This window comes from Eriocheir sinensis, chromosome 43 (assembly GCF_024679095.1).
Source record: "Eriocheir sinensis breed Jianghai 21 chromosome 43, ASM2467909v1, whole genome shotgun sequence".
NCBI classification, from domain to species: Eukaryota; Metazoa; Arthropoda; class Malacostraca; order Decapoda; family Varunidae; genus Eriocheir; species Eriocheir sinensis.
In genome coordinates, this window is record NC_066551.1 from 8,946,494 (window position 1) to 8,971,448 (window position 24,955).

Sequence of the window (24,955 nt, forward strand, 5' to 3'; positions counted from 1 at the left end):
TTGGTTTACAAGTACCTTATTTTACGAGTGTTTTGATTTATGAGCGAAAAAATTCCTAAAGATGCCTTGGTTTAAAAGCAGTGACTTGGTGTATGGCCATCCTGTTTGTAAAAGTCAAAGACATGAGCATGGGTTCCCTTTGTTCGCCGCAAAACAAGAGCGCTCAGAGCAGAAAACAATGGGAATGGGGTCTCTGTCCACGTTGTACACTTGTAGAGGTAGCACCCACGCGCTCGTGTCCACTTATGTTTGTGCTCTAGTGTGCAGTCTTTGTGTTTTCAGCACTACAGTGTGCATTCATTTTGGTGTATGCGTTTTTTGGTTTGCGAGCAAAATTCCAGCGGGGTATAAAGGCAACACAGCCAGACGTCACGTCATCATTCTCACTTCAACCACCGAAGAGAGCAAACCACAAGCTACTGAAGAAGGGTCAGGAGACCTGAAATCCAGATCTAGCAAAAATGGTTAGCTATGGTAGAGTCATCTCGACTATAGAAAGAGATTTTAAGACACTGATTAGGTATAAAGAAAATACCTTGAAGAAAATTACAAATGCAGAACTCGCCATCACATTCTAATATATAGATATATATATATATATATATATATATATATATATATATATATATATATATATATATATATATATATATGTATATATATATATATATATATATATATATATATATATATATATATATATATATATATATATATATATATATAATTATTTATTTATTTATTTATTTATTTTTTCAGTCTGGCCTATACACCATTGTGGGCGAGGAAGGGAAGATAACCTCCATGGAGACCCTCACCCTACATCCTGTTCCTCCTCCTCCAAGTCATTCAGATTAACAATACTGTGGTTCGACTCCTTGTTGGTCTGTATTCTATTCTACCTTTTGTTTACTTTCATAATATTAGTTGTTGGCACTATTACTGTTTGTCATCATGTTTTGCTATAGTCGGTATCATGAAAGCTCGCGGGGATAATCCTTCAGGGAGGGACTCGTGGACTTGGTGTCATTGCTTGGGTGATGGTACTGCGCGCTCATTAGCCAATCCTTAACTTGTTCCAACGTGCAGGGAATTGACTTTGTATTACTTCTAAAATCATTTTTGAGTCGTAAGGTAACAGATTGCACCGATAGAAACTGATGCAATAATATGCAATGATATGCCTTTTGAACTAATATATAGATAAATCTGAAATGCCATTCATAACAAAACTAAGTCAAAACTGCATGCAAATGGACAACATCCAGCGACTGAAACTGCAAGCTTGATATGTTTAACCCGTCAGCTGCGATTGGCATGTATTTGTCTTTCACTGGTAGCCTGGTAACATCAACTCTCACTCAGGTCATCTGTCTCTGTGGTGGATAGTGGAGTGTTTCCCATGTGGTATTGGTATGCTGGATATTCCCCCCAAAGGTACATGACTGCATTTTTCTTTATCAAATTGTAGCAGCCACTTTTGTTCCATTCCTGTAGCTTGGTGCTGTCTTCTTGTAGCAAAATCCGAACTCAAGGGGTTAAAGCCTGCTAAGGTTAGGCTTTTCCCTACTTTTCTCACTACTACAAACTTTTAGGGTAGTCTAAACAATGTCATTCATTAACTCATTTATTGTAAGATTTCTTGGCATACTTTTAGTTCTGACTTAGTCATAACGTGTAGTGATGCTACGGTCATAACGTAAACATTGGCCTAAGGCAAGAACTTTCTCTTCTCTTTCACTGTGCAATCATTAATCCTGAAATATATTTCCATAATTTGTAGGTAATAAACTAATAAATAGCCATAAGAAAGAGCAATTATAAGAATAACCACATTTAGATACCAACAGTGCTGATTTAAAGAGGTAGCAGAGAGTGAGATATAGTAGGCTATGTCATGGCAAACAGAAATAGCCCCAGGTCAGATCTAGTAAACAGGCCAGTGAGCGGCACAGAGACCGTCACCCAAGCAATGATGCCAAGTCCGCGAGTCCATCCCTGAAGGATCATCCCCGTCAGCTTTCGTGACACAAACTATAGTAATTTTTACAAAAGATACATGGAAAAAATATAAATGTATAGCACTGACACTCAAAGCACAACTTGATTATGAAAATATCAATTGTCTGATATTCTTTATTTAAAGTCATGTTAGCGGTCATGATACAAAATGTTGAGAAAACTTAACACAAGGCATGTTACCATAACACTTTGTGCATGAACATTACACTGCCACAAACAAGGAAGATGCAATAACCAAAACTTAATGGGACAATAATTTTAGTTTAAAATAAAGCTGATTTCCTAAATAGTAAAACAGGGTCTAACATGTAGTTGATATAACAGTTCCCCCTAAATATTAGGGAATAGTGTGTGAAGGATGATTGGTAGTGGCCTGGCCTTCACTTCAGGATTACTGACATCTTCCTTGATGCTACTTGGTGATTCTCACAAACATAATGCATATAAACTATTGAAATTTAACTCACAATCTAATACATCAGGCTGAACCAGTTTATAGTCAGTACAATGGTTGTGACAGTCATTAACTCCATAAGATGCCAACCAGCATCAAAACTGCTTGTCAGTAACTAGTTCTATTGGTGTGTTACCAGATGCAAGTTAGTGTTACATAAAAGAAATATGAAATGCTCTGCAAATTTCAGCAAAGTTTAGATCCAATCCAGCTGCCAGACAAAAATTATGCTTATCTCCTTACAGGAACTGTATGATGTTGCAAATCTCAATAAAAAAAAAAAATGAAAAATTTGCATAGATGTTTAGTGAATATCTATTGCTTGTTACTGTTTCTTCAATGATAAAATAACAACTTGGAAATCAGAATTAGTGCAGTCCCCAAGTGCTTCCAAGTCCATGTTTTGAAAATTTTTCTCAAATTCTGAATTATTCATGATATAAAAATATATATTTCTATAACTCATACTGCTGTATATATTATCCAGTCAGTCCTCTTAAGTCACTGAAAGTTTTTAAGTGTGCAATATAATATATATACACAGTTTAAGTATTATGCTTATTAAAAATACAGTAAAAGTCCTTTAATTTGAATAGATGTGGACCTGCACCCATTCAAATTAGCATTTTTTTATTATTATTATTTTTTTTTACTTGACAATACCCCAAAAATTATTGTAAACTCATATAGATAATGAATCAAATTAAATAAAAATATGCTGTATCTTACCAGTGAGCATAAAATTTCATAACATACATCTGTGCAATATAAGAGTGCTCTAATAGTAGTAAATCCGTAGTTAATGGAAGGGAGGGAGGACTACGGCACATACAAGAGAGGGAGAGGTGGTAGGGCATACCACGCAAACAACAAGTTCATGCGCTGGCAAATTTTTCCATAAAAAAGTTATCTACCTCAACTCTGCCATACTTAGCATAAAATTTGATGTGCCTATGGTAATCAAGATAATCTTGTTGGAGAATCTTTTCATTATTCTTAAATTGACTCAATAGTTGCAGTAAAAATCGATTACATAATCAAAGGCGGTAGGAATTTTTTTTCATCTATTCTACTTATTCTTGCTCTAACTTAATTACTGTAGCCTCTCTTTACCTTTTGGAAAAAAAGTTTCCATTGAGAAAACAAAAGTATAGAGGTATAAGGGAAATTATGTAGTAAAGAAGTAACTGCATATGTATTAGTACTAGAGCATTCTTCAATTGCACGAGTTGTTATTAGATCATGATCAGCTTTGTGGTAAGGCATTAAGTACGACACCCAAGACTGCCATACTATAAGTGTTGCAAAATCTACCGCGCTAGGGAATGAGGTGTGCTTCACAGAGATAATAAGAATTACATACTTGACAATAATAAATAAAAGTGTAGTGTAACCCAGGGGATAACATTCTATCACCAATAAATTATGAAACTATGGCCACAAAATTATAGCCCATTCCCACTACATTAGTAAACAATTACATTACATAGGTAAAGTCACCACTGGAAAGTTTCAAAGCCTGACTCAGTAGGGAGCATGATACAGCAGTCTCCATCAGTTGATCTTTCTTGAGCTGTAACATTTTTTCATACATCAGCTGTTAATTTCCAAATTGGATGGGTACTGTACAAAAAAAAAAAAAAAAAAAAAATATTGTGATGCATATGGAGACCACCTACTTTGTCATTATCATTGATCATTATTTTCTGTCTTCAAAATTTCAGACTTGAAAATTTTCAACTACAACTTCCTGCCATCATAATTTAAATTGGAACTTTTGGATCATTTTAGTTAAAGGACTTTTACTGTATATTTGAATCGTCAAGAGACTTCTTGAGATAATGGTGCACAAGTTTGTTCACATGTGCAACTTTCCTACCTGGCCCAGGGGCCCGAGTGGCTCTGTGGGTAAGTTGCTCAGCTCATGATCGAAAGGTTGCACGTTTGATCCTGGCTTAATGAGAGAGGTAGTGTTCTCTTGTAACCTTAAGTTGCATGGTCTTAGATACCTAGCTTGGGGGATTCTTATTTTTGGTCTTATTTTCCTAGCTCAGGGCTATCATATTTTTCCTATACAACTTACTGTTAAGTACAGTTGCAGTGCATAAGAGGTTAGCTCATCTCTGGGATACTCCACCTGCCTTATGAGGAATTTAGGCACAAAGATATATTTTTTATTTATTATCATATTTCTAATCCGAGAATATTGACAATTATTTTGATAATTAAGAAGAAAAAAAAGAAGAGCATTCTTGATTTGATTATGCAGGTAGTGACCCAGGGTTTCCTTTACCTCAGGACTGCTGCCATGATAACTGGATGAATGGTACATTAGGTCGTATTGGGACAGGAAACTTAAGTCCTGAAACCTGTCCACATTACTGAGATGACCCAGAGGAATGAAAACACGTCTTGCCATTCCATCTAATTTTGCTGTACTAGTAAACTTTAGGACCTAAACTTTAAGCAATTTCAATGTGTGATAATTGGCAGCCTTCTTATCAAATGAAATGTGATACTCATCAAAACTGTTCTTTACCTGGGTCCCAAAAGAGCCAAAATTATAACTATCATAAAGTATAAAAGTAACTATTCATTAATCTCACAACTTAATATAAGGATCTGCAGTTGTTAGTACTTTTCCACTAGTGACTAGACACTTAAAACATGAGTAAATTTAACTTGTCAGACTAAAGGAATACATAAGTGTTTATCCTGTATTTCACACCCATAAGCAGTTTCTGGATATTTTCACAATAAGTTTAGTAATCTGACAATATAAAATTATAAAAGGACACAGCAAGATGAATTCATCTTCAAAAAGCTATGTGTATTTTTAATGTTTTAGAAAATCTTAATAATCCTACAATGAGGATGCACACAGAACTGACAGCAACAAAATTAAGCTGACAAATATTACATTAAAATCAAGTAAATTTGACAAGCTTTGGGTACATTAATCTGTTGAGTTATGGTATGGATCTGCATGTCTGCTTGATGCACAACAAAGTACCTGGTGTTCCTGATGTGCTTTTGCTCTCTCGTGCTTCAACACACTTGCACTGAGCACATAACCAAATTACACTTGCCTATAGGCATCCCTGTTCAAATGCAGTCAAACTCAAACTCAAACTCAAACACACACACACACACACACCAGAGAAGTTGGCAACAAGCAGACAAGCTGTTAGTTTCCACTGTGCCACAAATAATATTTTAATACATCCTACTTTCCACACTTAATCTCTACTACAAAATATCAAATCTATAACAACAGACTTGTAGTTGGCTTGGAGCTGCCTAGTCTCATCTACAAGGTTATCTTCTATTTATGTATATGGAGGAAAAAAATTAGGCAGACATCATGAAGCACTGATTTGGGGTTAGATAAAATTGTGATAAATGTAGACCACAGACTGCTCATTTCTTGTTGATTTACAAAAGTCTCTAGAGGCACATCTTAAAAAGTCCTTAAATCTACATTAAGCTTTACACTGTGCATAACTTCTCTAACATAAACTGAAGTCAAACTAAGGGGAAAGAGCTTTATTGAGCCTGCCTATGTACTCATGAATGTGCTGTGTGAGTGTTGTATTCTGAAGAGTAAATCACACAATACACATTACTTGAATGAAGTCAATTGCACTGGATGCAAAACTTGGACATGGCAGGGAGGGAAAAGATTACTACTTCCTCCTTATCATGAATGTCACTGTTTTATCACAGTAGGCAGGTGTTTTAGGTCTTTAAATGTTCATATCAAGCTGAGAACATGGGTCTGATTTAAACTGAGGAAATGTGGGATTAAAAAAATAGTTAAGTGAGCAAATGTACCATTTTTGCCAACATATAAGACAACCCCAAAACCTCTCATTTTAAATGTAGGTTGAGGTTTATTTTATATAAGATAACCCCAAAATTTGGAGTTGCTGGTGGCTTGCTGCCTCAATAACCTGTCCTCTACCACTCATCCCAGTGAATGATACTATTAACACCTTATTAACCCCAAAAGGTTGCAAAAAAAATCTGAAGGGTGCCTCCGGAGAATGCAAAAAACAGCCATTTTTCATTTACATTTCTCATAAAAACTCATTTAACAAAGTTTTACAGAATTTCAAGCTGGTTCTAATGGTATAAATGTTTTATATATATATATATATATATATATATATATATATATATATATATATATATATATATATATATATATATATATATTTTTTGTAATTACTCAAATTGAAAATAAGTAAAATTTTCATATTTATCGGACAAAAATATCCATATAACAAAAATTGTATATATTGAAGAAACGTGCAAAAATGTAAATTTTGCAGGTCAGAGGTGCCGCAATATGGTGTGTCGCACCCATACGTGCATACTTCAGTGGCTTTGGAACTTTCTACAGCTTTTAGCGCCTGATTTTGAGGTGGTGTGATGAGTCCTACGTACTGGGGTATTGTCATCATTTGAGTTGGACAATTTATGAATGGGCAGGCCAGCTGGACAAGGGCCTTGTGGCTTGAAGTGAATCCCAGAGGTAAAATACCATTGTAAGAAAGGTAAGAAATTGATGATGAGAGCTGTGGGTTGTCCGCATCTCATTCACTGTCACTGGACACGGTAAACTCTCTAGATATATCCAAGAGAGTGTCCTTCATCAATCACAACTAGCAGTGTGAATGAGCCTCTAGGCCTAAGGTTGTCGATTAGTGTATTTCAGATGAAGAACAATAGCGAAAGTCACGTGGAAACAAGGGATAGAAAAGAAAGCAAAGGCGTCTGCACACAGGACACACATCCTTTTACGAAACCCACCAAAATTTCCGCCTGCAGGTCACTCGTCCTTTAGGGGTTAAACAACATTGCCTTTGGTTAGATTTTACCTTCAAACAGCTTCTGTTGGTTTCACAGACAATAAGTGTTGCCAATCCATGCCTCTTTCCTCACTGACTTACCTTAATAAAATCTCACATTACTTCTCTAGTTTTACCAGCATGTTATATGTTCTGTCTAATAGCGATGATATCAAATACTTAACAAAACCTTGGTAATGTTTACTGGCAGTTGCCTGTGCCCTGCCTCCATGCTGGCCAACAAGTCAAGCCACAAAGGTCAGTCAATTTAGCAGTAATAGGTTACTAATTTAGTGGCAATGTATGTATAACACACAAAAAAAAGTTAAGTAATTTAGTAAGGTAAATATTGTGAGAAAGAAAGAGGTGTAGTGACTACATAATTATGTAATGGACTATGTAGGCAGCATGAGCTACCTTCAAAACATACAACCACCTGACAAAGTGTAGAACCTTTGATATTGAAAGGATCCATTTGGTAATGAAAACTGAGGAGTAAGGTAATAAGACCAGCTTCAGATCTGGTAACCCTGCGCTGTGTCTTTTTGCAAGCAGCTCAATCATTCGCTCCTATAAAGAGGCTCAACCCACTGTCTGTGACATGAACTCAATGGGTCACTCACCTTTCTTATGCCTATTAAGTTATCTTTATGAAAATTTTCCCATATATAAAAAATGAGCTCTGGTTAATGTTGTCAGTAATTTAAATGGGTTTAAGAGTATTTAAAAGGTTAAGATGAGTGTAAGGCAATGTTTACCATCACCCCCAGGGACCCCATAACTGTAGAGGTTAGCATTTTATACCTGACATATAAGGATGACTTCTAATGTTAGGCATTTATTTATTTTTCATGAAAGGATTATCTCATACGCCAGCAAATATGGTATTATAAATTAAAACACTAATTCAGATAGATTATTAGGAGTCCTCTGAGATCAGAGGTTGCCACATAACCAGATACAAGAGTGGCTGTGTTATAAGAAAAATATAACTTACTGCTAACACACCCTATAGTTCAATACCTCCTCAACCTCCAGTCATGTTTGATTACATGTGCATCAGTTCTGTTGTGTTAGTGACATGTGCAGTATGATATCTACTTACATTAAAGTCACATATAAAAAAGGTTTTATCACTTTACAAACACGGCGTGAGTTGATGGAAAGTAACTAGTGCAGATGATGACAACTTAAATCAAAAATATATTTACAAAATGAATTTTTATATATGTTGAATACTTAATTTATTGGACTTTCCACTATGCATGGGGTAGTCTTCTTCATGAGACATCCAAGCACTGAAACAGGCCCATGACTGATCAATATGTGCCAATGTCCCCCAAAATTTATCACCCTCACCCAAACTACTTCAAACATGACACCCATAGCTTCCCCCAACACTATACCCTTGCACGCGTCTCACAACTGAGAGGTTCCGGGTTCGATTCCCTGGTGGAGTAGAAACGGATTGGCAATCTCCTCTAATCTGTGCCCCCTGTCCACCCAGCAGTGATGGGTTGTGTTCTGCCTCCCAGGTGTGTGAGCGTGACATTCAAACTACCCAAAGATTCGTTACCTGAGCTCCGAGCTCATTCAGGGCGGGTACTGGCTGGGAATCACGAGTCAAGCATGTCATCAGACCATGGTGAATCACACACTTTACACACACACTCACACACACACAAGCATGCATACACACACACTAACAGTAATGTTTAAGTATGAAAAGCTCAATATTGCCTAACTGTAGATAATTGTTATAAAAAATCAAATGATTGGTTATCAGGTGTAAGATTAATATAAGTATTCAAGTATCTGGATTATTGAATATGACAGAATTGTTAACTTTATGAGAAATCATTACCTAAGTGACAAGTGAGCAATGAGCTGTGGCCATTAAACACCAGTATTGTAGAACACACACGCTCTGGTGATAGGTATTCCCAGTGGGTGATGGTAACCCTGATCATGAGCATTAGAAAGAATACTGACTTCATATATCAGTCTTGTTTATCCCATGATACATATATCATGGAGAAGGTTAAATGGAAGACTACATGAGCTAAAAGAGTGTGTTTACTTGAGACAAGATCTAGAATAAGGGATTTTGTAACAGATGATCATAAAAAAATATGTGTGCATTATATTACTAGGTCCATGAATTCAAATAAAAAAATAGCCCCAAATTCATGATATACTAAGTTGAGGGAGGGGGTAGTGAACATGAAAACTGAAGGAGCTGGAGAAGGGAGACACTGGGGGAAGCCTTGGGTTGGTCTCAGGATTAGAAAAAACATGATAATAAAATTGATCAAATATCACTAAAAATATTTCTTCAAATATTAATATTAAATAGATATGCTCAGTTTCAGATAAGCTTGGAAATGCCCTCATTCAAGCAGTGAACTACTTCAAATTAAACAATAAATGAAATTGTGGAATTTTCTGAAAATAACTAAAGATTAAAGCTGTCAATATACTGGTACAAGTAAACCAACATATCTTAAGGAGCTTCTAAAAACTACCAAATTATGATAAAAAAAAATCATACAGTAAAAGCTGCCTTGCCCTGTGTCTGCTGAACATGACTGCCACAGGGTATTAACTTCCTGTATGAAAACAACCCTAATGCTGCCTTTCTGGGGGTGAAATTATTCTTAAACATAAGAGCTGTCTGATGATGGTCATTAACATGAGCCTGTTACATATTGGAAGGGATGGAGGGATACATACAAACACACATACATGTATGAAGACATACATGTACACACAAACACACAAAAACTGGCTCTATGTACTTAAGTTCAACATACTATGATTTGGAAGTTATCAATTTTCCACTTAGTAACAAACAGAATTAACAACTGATAACTCCCATAAAAATCTAAAAAAAAATGGATAAAAACGTTCAGATCATTTTGGTGGTATAGAGTCATGAAACAATATCAAGTTAAAGAAAATATATATATGTATATATATTTATATCTGGTCACCAAAATCCCTGTGACTCAGTAACATGGGTCAGAGACTAACTTGGTGCTTGCTTGACTATGAGTGGTGAGACAGTGGGAGTGAGACAACTGGAGACAGACAGTATGAGCACTCAAGTTTAGAGAACTGAGCACTTGCGCTGTCTTCTCTTCACTGGCTCTGGCCGAAGAACTGCTCTAACTGCCTCATCAAATACCTGCACACCAGAAATTTATAAGCAAAACAGTGAAAAATTATGAATTAAGCCTATGCAGTATCCGAGTTGCTATATTCAACTGAGGACTGCAGCTGCAACTGCCAATGTGAGAAAGGGAAGGATGTCAACTGTTGGGTAGTGGTTTATTTATGCAGGGAAAAAAAAAAAAAAAAGAAAAAAAAAAAAATAAAAAAAAAAAAAATAGAAAATCAGTAAGTTTCTTGGAAAGTCTGCACCTGCACAATGGGCAATGGAGAAAAGCTTGAGGGAAACATATTAAGGAATAAAATGCCTGCAGATAGCAAAGCTTATGCAGAGCATCCACCTTTACACATTGGGAATATATTCATAATACAACTTTACTGACCTAAAACACTTTTGTATCATATTTGTGTGGTAACAATATTGATCATTCATTAGGATATCTTAAAGCCATTTAAATTTAAGAGGTAGAAGGCTGTCAGTAAGAGGAGGAGAGCTGATGAGACGAAGAGCCTTAGACTCCACTCTGTCCAGAAGAGCTGTGTGAGTGGAGCCCCCCCACAAGTGAGATATATACTCCATACGAGGGCGGACAAGGCCCCAATATATGGAAAACATCTGTGCAGGGGAGAAGAACTGGCGGAGACGATACAGAATGCCCAACCTCGAGGAAGCTGATTTAGTAAGAGAGGAGATGTGAAGTTTCCAGTTGAGATTTTGAGCTAAGGATAGACCGAGGATGTTTAGTGTTGAAGAAGAATAGGGGATAGGTGTTTGGAAGATTATGTCGAGTTGATAGGTGAAGAAATTGGGTTTTTAAGGCATTGAAGGACACAAGGTTCCTTTTACCCCAATCGGAAATGAAAGCAAGGTCTGAGGTTAAGCGTTCTGCAGCCTCCTGTCTGGAGTCTTGTAATTTCTGTTGAGAGGGTCTTCTGTTGAAAGAAGTTGAATAGAATAATGCAGAGTGGAGTCATCAGCGTATGAGCAGATAGGACAGTTTGTTATGGAAAGATCATTGATGAATAACAGGAAGAGAGTGGGTGATAGGACAGAGCCCTGTGGAACACCACTGTTGATAGGTTTAGGGGAAGAACAGTGACCATCTACCACAGCAGAGATAGAACAGCCGGAAAGGAAACTGGAGATAAAGGAACAGAAAGAGGGATAGAATCCGAAAGAGGGCAGGAATGTGGGAATCAAGACATAACACTTGATACAAAATTAATTATGAAACATGTATAACTATGTCAATTATTACTTCACCTGTTTAAGTCCTCGTTGTGTTAGTGCCGAGCATTCCATGTATTTGACTGCTCTTATTTTATTGGCTAGCTTCTGGCCAGCCTCCCTCTTCACTGGGGACTGACCCTGATCTGAGAGGAGGGCCAACGTCTCCTTGTCTTCACGGAGGTCCATTTTTGTGCCTGGCAACAAATAGGTGTAAAACTTAGTGAAAGGTACAAAATATTAATCCCCTTGTCTTATTTGAGGAATAAGATGGCTTCATTAAAAGCAGCAAGTTCACATGAGCATAAAGGTATTTCCATGAAGGCATTTTGGCATTAAACCTGTTGCATGGAGGGAAAAAATCAAGTCTGAGAAGTGCTAATTGAATCAAATGCAAAGAACATCTATGGAGTACACATGATGAGAAGGATCAGGAATGAGTTATATATAATATATGACTTATGTGGCAAGCAAAGAGAAAAAGGACTGTTGAGGTGGCATAGCCATGGTGTGAGAGGAAAGAATACAGGACTAGCAAATAGAATCTATGCAAGGTCTCTCAGAAAAATAGGCTAAGGCATAAAAAAAATGGACGGATATGATGAAAGAATGTTATGGCATGAGTGATGGACACGTAATTATGGTAATTAAAAAAGATGGACTGAGTTAAGGATCTTCACAGCAGTAGTATGGATATTCTATTCTAACATTAGGAACTTCAAGCAGACAGGTACCATTGCTTCCTTATACTTTTTCTTTTGGCACATCTATAAAAAATATTATTAGGGGTTGCCTTTGTTGTGCTGCTGCACATGGGCACTGCCAGGCCATCTGAGGGATGTTGAGGGGACACCAAAAGTTGTGGTACAGTGATTGTGGACTAACCCAAGAAGATTTAAGTTTATATGTTATGATTTCATCACCCATCAGTGCATTCAACAGTTGCATGATATTTTAACTACTTAAAAATCAATACAATTAAGAAACCAATTTATTTTTTGGAAAAAAAAACAGAAACAACCTTATCTCAAACAGCGGTGCCTTACCCACAAGAATAATTGGTGCATCAGGGCAGTGGTGTTTTATCTCTGGATACCATTTAGAGGTGACATTTTCACACGAGGAGGGACTCACCACACTGAAGCAAATCAGGAACACATCTGTCTGTGGGATGCCAAGAAAATGTGTGAGATATTTGAAGGTGTATCTGGGTCATCACTGACACATGAACACCTTGTATTAATTACACTGAAAATAAATGAGGGGAAAAATTGTAAATACTGGAAATTGGAACATGAGCTATATAAATTATGAATGTAATGAGGAATAAGTTTGCTCAAGGTACTACACTGATGAAAAACTTCTGCTCCATGAAATATTGAGACTAAATTGCTCCTCAGGTATGTTTTATTGGTACAGGTATGCTGCAAAACAAATACAGACTATGCTTCCAAAATTTGACTGAATTTTACACTATTTACTGCATTAGCATTGAGGGGCGCGACTGCAAGGGGGTCCTCCTGCACATATGGTATACCCAATAGCTTTGAAATCTTAGTATGTTCTTTGTTGGTGTAAATTATGATATTCTGTGAATTTCATGAAATTTGGGTGAAGCTTAGGGGGGACTCAAACAAAGCGTACTTTTGATTTTTTTTTTTCCACACTTTTTCAGTTAATTGCTTTGGATAAAATACCATAGAAACTTTGCTTACATATCTACATTTCCCACATCAAAATTTTTAGATTTTTTTTTGTCTTAAAAAAAAAAAAAAAAAAAAAATTTCACTCATAATTTTCTCCACTCTGTGTCCTGTTTTCTTCTGACATTTTTTGAAATTTTATCTGTGGGAAAAATTGCCCTTTAGTTGTAGTTTTAACTGATACCTAACAAAAGTCGGTCTGACTTTTTACTGATTTGTGATTTTTTTAAAGTGTAAAAACCATTTTTTTAAATATTGGCTCCTAAAGATTTTTTTCCATTTTAACCATGTCTTGCCATTTGTATTTATCTGATTGGCATGAAATTTTCACATATGATTGTATATACCTTGTTGACATACTGGAGAATGATGAGGCATCTAATCAATCAAAGGTGAGGGTGTCAGAAGGTCAAGGTGTTCCTGCACGACCGTACTGGGCAATTCTGTTTCTCACGCAGTGTTTGTAGCTGAGAAAGCGTCACGGTGATGAAAGTTTTGCTTGTAATCAAGCTCAGGGTTCACACATCTGTGAAGAATCTGTTGTCGGATCTGCAGTGATGTCTCATGAGGCAGTGTAGCTGATTCTGCAGTTGGTGGTGATGTAGGTGGAGGTGGAGTAGGTGGTGGTGGAGAAGGGCGTGATGAGGTACTTGGTGGTGTAGGGAGTTGTGAAACAGATGGTGGTGGTGGTGGTGAGCGGCGAGAGTGAGCGGAGCAGCATCACGACTAGCTCGCTTGAGAACTTCTACACTACTCTCTTGCTTGTTTTCTGAGTCTTGGCTGCTCCATCTTGCTCCATAAGCTCTCTTGATGTTGATGACCCTCTTTCTGGTCACCTTGTACTTGTACATCATTTGTAAGGACATTTTTTTGGCTGGAGTGCAGAGGAAAATATTGCGCACTCTCCCCGTCGATGTCTGGATCGGGACTGGCGTCTGAGCGTCTCCTCAAGTGACTCACATCCTCCGGGACGAGAGAGGGATGACAGATGACAAAATTTACGGAGAAAAAAAAAATTTTAATGCGAATTTTACGTACATACAAGCACTGAATGATACCGCATGTGTTGACGCGCATGTCTGGCTATGACGCAACAGCACGGGACAGTTAAAAATGACCTCCAGGCGAGAGGGGTTTTAATTTTGCGAAAACAAACCTTACCACCTGGCAATTTAAGCTATCCCGGCCATGCTGAGCGAAAAACACGTACTCATCTGATTTTAACCCATACAGTACCGGCCGATTTATATAATTTTCACACCCCAGTACTGGCCAATTTTTATTTTTTTTATTTTGATTAACCCGTACAGTACTAGCGACGCATATACGCGTCAGCGCCTATGATTGCAAGAAATACTAGCAACGCGTATACACGTAGGGCTTGCTAAACACTGTTACAGTCGATGTAATGGGTTTATTTTTGCTACTGAGACTGCTGCAGACAATGGCAACACTACACGAGTGCATTTGTAGCATTGGCAACACTACCCAAGCTGGGGAGGAATTACAAACCACCTGTGACATCAAGATCAAGACCAAGTGTAAACAATGTTACTGGCAGCCCATTCCTTTTGCCATATTGCAATAGACAGTGAGTTTGAGGTTTCCTCATCTGAAGAAGACGTGGGAGCACTCTCAGACTCTGGTTCGGACAAGGATTATGTGCCAGATGAGGATATAGGCTATATTGAGCCTCCTTTGTAATGCAAGATTCTACTGTCTTGAAATGAAAATCCCACACTTATACCCCATGAAATGGTGCTCTCTGGAGTATTCTACACCTGTGTGCGACAAAAATGGGCTACCTGGCCTCTTTCACTTGTCAAATCCTCCATAAACCATTGATCACATACAGGGGCTGTTTCCAGCCACACCATGGTAACACTTCATGGAGTTCTCCTGCGAAAAGTAGGTCTATGACATATGATTTTTTCTGATTTTTTCCACTTTTCCCATCACATGGAACATTTTTAGGCCAAAAATAAATAAATAAATAAATAAATAAAAATTGGCCGGTACTGGGCAAGCCAAAAATATTTAAATCGGCCGGTACTGTATGGGTTAAAAATGTTCCTTGTGATGGGAAAAGTGGAAAAAATAAGAAAAAAACATGTATCGTGGACTTAGTTTTTGCAGGAGAACTCCATGCAGTGTTACCACAGTGCTGGAAACGACCTCTGTGATGGTTTATGGAGGATTTGACAAGTGATAGAGGCCAGGTAGCCCATTTTTTGTTGCACACAGGTGTAGAATACTCCAGAGAGCACCATTTCATGGGGTATAAGTGTGGGATTTTCAGAATTTTAACTCACTCGTACACATATAACACCTTACAAAAACGGTATTTTCTACAGACAAACAAAGGCAGCTCAATATAGTCTATATCCTCCTCATCTGGCACATAATCCTTGTCCGAATCAGAGTCTTCTTCAGATGAAAAAACCTCAAACTCACCGTCTATTGCCATAGCCGTGGCTGTGGCTAAAGGAATAGGCTGCTGCGACGTTGTTGTTTAGGGCCGTGGCGATCTAGTCGCTCACCTGAGCCCTGGTGTGGTGGCGTGAGGGCTTCACAGGCTGTCCCGTCTTCCTGAGGAATGCGCAGGTGAGGCGGATGACAGGCTCCTGCCAAGAGGGGTGGACGCCTGCCGCCGCTGCGGAGTTGGTGTTGGAGCAGCACTCACTGGGAGTGGAAGTGTGGGCAGTGCGGCAGGAGGTGCTCAATGGTCTCCTTGACGGTCCTGCACCAGGGGCAGTGAGGGTCGGGAGCCAGGAGCAGGAGGTGGAGGTGAGCGCTGAGTCGTGTGTCGGCGCCGCGACATTGTTAACACTTGATCTTGAACTTGATGTCACAGTTGGCTTGGGATTCCTCTCCAGGCTTGGCCCGTAGTGTTGCCAATGCTACAAACGCACTCGCGCAGTGTTGCCATTGTCTACAGCAGTCTCTGTAGCAAAAATAAACCTGCTACATCCAATGTACCAATGTCTAGCAAGCCCTGATGTGTATATGCATCGGCAGTATTTCTGGCATCCGTAAGCGCTGACGTATATACCTATGTGTCGGCAGTATTGTACTGGTTAAATACAGTCGTCCCTCAAATAGTACGAGGGTTAGGGACCCAGGATCCCCGTACTATTCGAAAATCCGAATAAAATTAGTGCTCCCCATAGAAACACTCCCTGGGCTGCGTTTGAGAGAGGGAATCGGGACTCTCAGAACGTCCCGAGTGCTCTCAAACGCGTGACGCGGCAGCACGTGTTGCCAACCTGGCATGTCCACTGCTCCCAGCTTTGAGAGGTGGAACGCCTTCGTGCTGTGATGATGTCATCAGCAAACATGGCGGCCCAAATAAACACATAAGTGTTTCCATTGCATTTCACCTCTCTGTACCACCATAACCACAGCAGCTTCCTTTTCATCTTCTGTTGTAAGGAGTTCATCAGCCAGGACAGCTAGTAATGCATGTTAAACATCACCAGGGGTGGTCTGGGCACCTGAGACGTCCCGACTCACTCTCTCAAACGCACTGGCAGGAAGATCAGTGTATGCCATTTTGCTGCGAGCGAGATGCCGTTACCATAGCAATGACGAGGCTTAGTAAAAGGATGGCCTTTATCTCCACTCTTGGAGCACTGGCAGTTACTGCGGCAAGAATTTCTTTTACACTATGATAGGTACAGCGAACACTGCTCTCCCTACTGCAACGTAACTCATCCCAAAACGTAACTTCTCTGAAATCTGAATTCTACTGCAAGATGAACACCTTTCTTGAACACTTTGGGGTGCTTTCAGCAGGTGTTTTGGTAGAACAGTGTTGACACTCATGCCATGGCTACTTGGTGCGACGAGCGGGAAATTTAAAAATCCCCCAAAAATTCTTCCATGACAATCCGTATAAAACCGAAACCATACTATTTGAGGGATGACTGTATATTCGTAGCAAAATACCCTGAAGCTGCCCGCCTTAAATATTACTGTAAGGCATGAATGTGTTTATTCTTTCAATCCCAAGTGGTACATGCCGACCCATCCACAACAAACCACAAGATATTGTTCAACAACCCAATAATTTCACTCAAGACAATCTTAACGGATGAATGCCGGTATCAATACAATACGTGACATTAGTGTTCACCACTCTGGTGTTCATGGTTTACTTCCAATGATGACACATGCCTGCCTGCCCACAGCAGCAAACATCACCATCAACCATTCAACATCTAATTATTTTACTCCAAATTGTTTTAGTGATTGAATTTTACATCATTGTATCTAATATTACTGTGATGCCCGTACAAATCATCATCATCATGCCTGTACAAATACAACAAGTAATATTGGCCTCCATGATGGCAATCCAAACTTGGTGCAGCCACTTACTGCTTTGATTATACATTTAGGAGCTTTCTGATTATAAGAATTTGAATTTTCAAAGTTCAGCCTGTATTCTGAATTTTTTTCCTTTAACCCCCTAATGGGCGGTCGACAGCGGTTTCCGGCCTGCCTTTTCCGATATAATTTTAAGGGTTGCATTTCTAGCATAGTATAATTTGATATTAAATGGATAATATTTCTGAGGGTGTGGTTATTTTGGCCTCTGGTTTTAAAATATGTCCTTTACAAACATGGTGTGGTAGGCAACACCAAAACTGTAAAGTTGGTAAACAAAGGGTAAAGCATCCCCAGTGCAAACTAATAGCCAGTATGGTCTGTTGGACAGAGAGAAGACTGCTGGGTAGTGTTTACAGGAAAGCAGCCCTCATATTGACACTCAGTTTCAGTCTTTGAGCCTCTGCAGGTATATAAGACTTTCAGTCTTGGTTGGGGGAGTTAATACTAAAATTCCTTCCATATTAAGCACATTTTCATTCATCTACAAGGGCCTTGGTTGAATTATGTTGAATAACAGTGTTTAGTGTAATTTCACAAAGCAAATTTCATCTCGAAACACAGGAAAAAGGGCAAAGTGACTAAGCAACTACCTTTCAAGTACTACCTCTGATACCTACCACCAGCTGACTGCATATATATGCCAGTATGTTTATTACCAACCCTTAAAAATTTTAGGAATAAAATGACTGATGGACCATTTTAAGATTGTTTCTTCATTACTTTTAGGTGGTTAGGAACACAGCCCCATCAAACCCACATTATAATATTATCAGTACTATATGAACAATTATTTTGTGACCAATTTTTGTGAGATGCAACCCAATCATTCAGTATGGAATGCCTGTAAATTAAGAAATCATTTTTTTGATGCCTCACTAATGAATAAAAGGTCTCACCTGTGGGTAAGAAAGTGGCCGCAGCCTGTCATAGTCCTCCTGGCCTGCAGTATCCCATAGGCCAAGGCTGACTGGGATGCTGTCAACCACCATCGGTGCTGAGTAATTATCAAACCTGTGACAATAAGGAAGGTTATTTCCCTATCATCTTGTCCATCTTGAGCTCTACATTTCCGAGGCTTCATCAATGAGTGGCTATGGCATGAAGATAATGAGATATGGCAACCCAAACATCAGATAAATTACATAATTAACATTGCAGTAGTAGTTCTGTAAAACATATGACCAGGTGAATAAACAAGTGTGATGCAGAACTCTTGGACTGCAGACCAGCCATGAACTATGTAGTAGCAACAACTCATTCTCAATGAAAACTGTTTCATCATTCCTGTGTTTTTTCATCCTTGGATGGCCCTTGCTCAGTCCTTTCCACATTTTTGTGTCAATTAACATATACAGTAAAAGTTTGGCAATCAGGTTTGCAGCAAACCAGCAAACACTCGGCTCTTGGGAAACTCACACTGTGGGGACATATTCCTTGGGGAAGGAGTCAGTAGTGTAGGAGATGAGCATGCACGTCTTGCCCACTGTTCCGTCTCCTACCACCACGCACTTGATGGGGCGGCCAGAAGACATCTTCCCTACATTGGACTGCAAGAATAGGAAGACATTACACATTGAACACTGACAGTTATTATTATTATCTTTTTAATGGATAATGGAAGTATGGACCTTATACCATGGGTAATAAATTTAGTAGGATTCAAACAGCATTGTGTGGCAAGCAATTAAATCTAGGGATTCTATTCCCTTTCAGGTTCCAACAACTACTGGGCCTTGTTGGCTACTGCTGTGAATATCTGCCTTCAGTGAGTGGTCAGCTGTTGAAGGGAATGGGTGTACAATCAGACTCAGCGATTTTTCCATGCCTGCCCTTGCCATCCTCCAGTACCAGATCATCTGCTCTGAGTCCTGTGCCACCTATTGGCATAGAAAACCCAACATTCTGGTCCAAAGGAGGAATAAAGTCACTTTGTTACTAACAGGGCATACAAAGTCAACAGAAAAAGTCAACACTGCTCCTTGCCAGACCACTGCTTGCTGCCCCCTAAAAAAATAAAAAAAATAAAAAAAATAAAAAAAAATCCACCACGTGAACCTTGTATGCCACACCCTTCAAGAAGACCACCACCACTGCCCATGCCAGGCCCTACAGCGTGCACCCCACCGCCAGCCTCACAACACACAATCACTGTAATTGTAAACTTTCTTCTGCCAATCTCAGAATACCAATTTCACTTATATATTGCAGGAAAAGGATGAAAAGCATGCCTCCTAACCCCTCCCTTCAGACCATTCCTCTTAACCCTTTCAATACGAGACGTAGACGTCGGTGTCACAGTATGGAAAAGGTTAAGAGGAAATGGAAGAGGATTAATCCTCTTCTAAACCTCTTAATCCTCTTCTATTTCCTCTTAATCCTCTTCTAAATCTCTTAAGAGGAAATGGTAGATGATTAAGAGGTTTAGAAGAGGATTAAGAGGCTTAGAAGAGGATTAATCCTCTTCCATTTCTCTTAACCCTCTCCATACTGTGACATTGACGTCTGCATCACTGTATTGAAAGGATTAACATTTTTAACATCAATTTTGGTAAAAAAAAAAATAATAATAAATAAATAAATAAATAAAAATCTGTGTTTCTTGAGTACCTTAGAACTTATGAGTGACTGTAGTAAAGCAACCAGTGTGATAACTTCCCCGCATCTACGTAATAATTTACCATTTTGGAACCCACTCCCACGCGGACCGTGCTCCTGGACACTTGAGCGCGCCAATCTCTCTCTGTTATAAATAACTTTCAAATATTTTCTTGCCTTTTCTATGAAATTGGGCAATATATGAGATTCTGTGTGATCTGTGGGCAGAGTTTAGCAAGCAGGCTAGGTATTGGAGAGGCAAGACTATGCTGCAGCATTTTTCTTCCTCACTCACCAAGCAATGTCGAAGGCTTCCGAAAAGACCCTTGATAAGTAGGGTAGATTAAGGAAAAATAATTAACTACAACTAAGGAAGGAGAGAGGGAGACAGGTGGAAGAGGAGGAGGGTCAGCTGGCAACTGGCACCCCTGGTGGGGCCTGTCACACTGAATGCTGTCACTACCCTTGCATGTCCCACACCCATTATTGGCACCTCAACATTTGATACACCACTATCTGTTGCTGGCACCTCTTTAACACCTGATACACCACCAGCTGTTATGTTTGCACATCCAATTCCCATCCCCAAAGCTGTCACTGCAGACAAGAAAGTAGAACATGTTGTTGTGAAAGCTTCTACCCAGGAAAAGAAGGCAACAGATATGAAGGATGAAATCTCCCTAGCATTGAATGGCATTCAAATAACTGATTCAAGATTCACAAATGGAGGTAATGGTAACACTTTATAAGAAGTCCGCCTCCCCCTCCAACACTCCAGCCCCCCCTACCCCCCAAGACAGGTCTGGGGAACTGTGGGGAACCGGGGTTTGGGGGGGAAGCCAAAATCACTGAAAAATGAGCTTCCAAAATTTCCCTAGAAAAATCCCTAAATGAAAGAAAATTCCCTAGTTCTGAAAGTAAGGAAAGTCCCAACTTTATAACCTAACAGCCCCCCTCGCCCCCCTGCTAACCAAGGGGGGCGACCCCCCGACATGTATGATGCGCCGGATTATTTTTTTTTTTCGGTGGGGAGCATATTTAAACTACTCCAACCGAACTTTACGAGCTGCTATCTAGGGGCTTCGCCCCCCTCGGCCCCCCTCCTAACCAAGGGGGGCTGCGCCCCCGCTGGACCCCCCCCCCACACTTCCAAAATTTCCCTAGAAAAATCCCAAAATTAAGGAAAATCCCCTACATGGGGGGTCCAGCCCCCTTGATCAGGAGGGGGGTCGAAGCCCTCTTGTTAGCAGGTCGTAAAGTTCGGTTGGAGTAATTTAAATATGCTCCCCACCCACCACCACCACCAAAAAAAATAAAAAATAAATAAATAAATAAATAAATAAATAAAAATAATAATAATCCGGCGCATCATACATGTGGGGGGGTCCAGATGGGGCGCAGCTCCCCTTGTTTTGCAGGGGGGCGAGGGGGGCTGTTAATGCTTTCCTTACTTTCTAGACTAGGGAATTTTCCTTCATTTAGGGATTTTTCTAGGGAAATTTTGGAAGCCCATTTTTCGGTAATTTTGGCTTCCCCCCCCAAACCCCTGTTCCCCAGGCTTGTCTTAGGGGGAAGGGGGGGCTGGAGTGGCGAAGGGGGAGGCAGACTTCTTATAAAGTATTACCGAGGTAATATTGTCATGAACTTTGATAATGAGAATACAAGGGCTGAGGCTGCTCAAAAATTGGAGTCTGTTGAGCAAATTAGTACCAAGAGTGTTGGAAAGATAGTGTTATAAAGAATCTGGAAACTCCCCCCTTAATATACTCCATACCACATAATAGATTACATAAGAACATAGGGAAACTGCAAGAGGCCGGGTGGCCTACACAGAGCAGCTCCAGAATCCCCCCCACTACTCACGATGGGTGAGGTGTAGTTTCAGGGGTTACAGGTAGAGGCTTGATCCTCGTTATACCGGCGGTACTATGCACGCACCTGTACCCTGCCACCTTACTACACCCACACCTCACTGCCACCTGTCGTCCTCGTCCATGTAGCTATCCAGTCTACTCTTAAAACAAGCTATCGTCCCTGCACTATCTATGTGATTGCTGAGTCTATTCCATTCCCTCACCACCCTATTACTAAACCAATGCTTGCCTATATCTCTCCTAAATCTATACTTTTCTAATTTAAATCCATTACTGCGAGTTCTATCCTGCTGGCTAATTCTCAGTACTTTACTTATATCGCCTTTGTTGTAACCCTTGACCCATTTGAGTACTTCTATCAGATCTCCCCACACTCTTCGTCTTTCTAGTGAATGTAAGTTTAGATGTTTCGGCCTATTTTGATATGGGAGGTTCCTCAGCCCCTGAATCATCTTGGTCATCCTCCTCTGAACTGATTCTAGCAAGTTGATATCCATTCTGTAGTGTGGGCACCAAAACTGAACAGCATAATCTAAGTGTGGCCTAACTAACGCTAAATAGAGTCTGAGGATGACCTCTGCACTCCTGTTGGTTACCGTCCTGTTAATAAAGCCTAATACCCTGTTAGCCCTATTCCTTGCGCTAATACATTGCTTCCTAAGTTTTAGGTCAGAGTTCATTAACACTCCCAAATTCCTTTCACACTCAGACCTGCCTATCGCTGTGGAGTCTAAACTATACCCGTGTAATGGGTTGCGTGTTCCTACTATGGAAATTGGAACACAGAGGAGGAGTGGGGTAAGTATAAGGGACTGGATGAGGGATTACTTGTTGAACAGAGAATATGTGGAGAGAGAGAGAGAGAGAGAGAGAGAGAGAGAGAGAGAGAGAGAGAGAGAGAGAGAGATCTTAATATACAGTAATGATGTGCCGGGGTAAGTGTTAAGCTATGTGAGTATATTTGCAGACGATGCCAAACTCCTGAGAAAGATAAAGGAAAAACAAGATTGTGAGAGGCTTCAAAGTGACTTAAATGAGATACATGGATGGAGTAAGCACTGGGAAATGAAATTCAACACAAAGAAATGCCATATAATGAGAATGGGAAAGAGTAAGAACAGACCCATGGCAACATATAAGATGGGTGAGATAGTAATAGATGCAGTAAACAATGAAAGGGGCATTGGAGGGATTGTTCAAGATATACTGACCCCTGATAAGCACATAAATAGAATATTTGGAGACATAATTTGTTACAAAACATTAGAATGGCATTTCATTATACGGATAAGGATATGATGAAAAAATCATAACGGCGATGATAAGACCAAGATTGGAATATACAGCATTGGCTTGGTCCCTCCACAGGAAAGAAGATATATAGATTCTGGAAAGGAAACAGAGGACAGCGACCAAAGCGGTACCGTAGTTATCAAGTCTGCCAAATGAGAACAGATTGGAGAAAATGGAATTGATGATGCTTGAGGAGAGGAGACATGGAGGAGACTTGATAACCTTGTATAAATTTACTAGTGGATTGGACAAATTGGATAGAAGTGACCTGGTTGTGACAGAGGGGAGGAGGGGGCTGAGAGGGCACTGTAAGAAGCTGAAAAAGGGAACATGTCTGAAGGATAAGAAGGATAAGAAGAAGTACAGTTTCCCATACAGAAGTGTAAATAAGTGAAATGGTAATAATAATAAAGGAGATTGTGCAGGCGGGGAGTGTCCAAGTGAAGGAGAGCTTGACAAATATAGGAGACAGGACAACCCAAGCTCAGCCCAGGCCCTGTAAACCACAAACAAACCACAAACAAATGGTAATAATAATAAACCACAAACACACTGTAATAATAATAGAGGAGATCATGTAGGCGGGGAGTGTCCAAGTGAAGGAGAGCTTGACAAATTTAGGAGACAGGACTACCCAAGCTCAGCCCATGCCCTGTAAACCACAAACAAACCACAAATAAACCATAAAAACTGTAATAATAAAGGAGATCGTGTAGGCGGGGAGTGTCCAAGTGAAGGAGAGCTTGACAAATATAGGAGACAGGACTACCCAAGCTCTGCCCAGGCCCTGTAAACCACAAACAGGTAAATACAAATAGGAAAATACACACATAGAGTAAGTAATGGCGGAAAAATCTGAGTTATTGCAGGAAAATCGGCGGCCAAAAGGGCTGGGCCGCCACTGTAAACAAACCCGCCCCCGCCCTCGCCGCCCTGCTCCCGCCCCCCCGCCGCCGCCACGCCCTTACCGAGCCGCCGCCACGTTATTTAAACTCCTGGCGCCGGTAAAATAAGAGTCATGGGCCTTAAAGCGTCGCCATTCACCGGTAAACAGGAAAACAGTCAACAGCTCGCCATGATCGCCGCCTCAGGTTGGACGAGCAGCTCCTCCATACGTGAACTTGGCGCATGGTTCTTTTTCCAAAATGTGTTGTTTTTTAACATTATTCGGTTTTATCTTTCAAAGATCACGTTTATACATTTGGTAAGTTGTTTTGGTGTTTTTTTTTACGTTAAGATCTCTGTAAATTGATATTTTGGCATCTGTGAATATATATTGTGACCTGTGAAGTGTCAGATGGTATTCTTTATTTTGAGTGAGTGTATTTATTGTCTATATGAATTTTTCATGTAAGTACATATATTTATTT

The 24,955-nt window shown here is 39.7% G+C and overlaps 2 protein-coding genes across 13 annotated transcripts in view; one reads left to right on the forward strand and one right to left on the reverse strand.

The window, feature by feature from the left end:
* Nucleotides 1-19,864, forward strand: part of LOC127010441 (zinc finger protein 668-like) — a 50,992-nt gene extending 31,128 nt beyond the window's left edge. For 9 of the 11 annotated variants that reach the window (XM_050884604.1, XM_050884599.1, XM_050884609.1 and 6 more), the window contains one exon: nt 760-3,912. In XM_050884604.1, coding sequence (XP_050740561.1) covers nt 760-858 — 99 coding nt within the window. In that variant the 3' untranslated portion in view covers nt 859-3,912. Of the gene's footprint in view, nt 1-759; nt 3,913-6,810; nt 9,014-19,536 lie in introns of those variants that run through there. The other 2 variants (XM_050884605.1, XM_050884601.1) reach the window with 2 other exon arrangements.
* On the reverse strand, nt 2,123-24,713 carry LOC127010444 (ras-related C3 botulinum toxin substrate 1-like). 2 transcript variants are annotated; one of them, XM_050884616.1, is made up of 6 exons: nt 24,630-24,713; nt 19,240-19,370; nt 18,720-18,834; nt 12,775-12,892; nt 11,765-11,925; nt 2,123-10,516 (listed from the first exon to the last, which is right to left on the reverse strand). In XM_050884616.1, exons 2-6 carry the CDS (start codon nt 19,353-19,355, stop codon nt 10,439-10,441), a joined length of 588 nt encoding a protein of 195 aa, XP_050740573.1. In that variant the 5' UTR covers nt 19,356-19,370; nt 24,630-24,713; the 3' UTR covers nt 2,123-10,438. The 2 variants fall into 2 exon arrangements, with proteins under 2 accessions (XP_050740573.1, XP_050740572.1); XM_050884615.1 differs by having other exon boundaries at nt 24,554-24,705.
* Between the last annotated feature and the right edge of the window lie 242 nt (nt 24,714-24,955).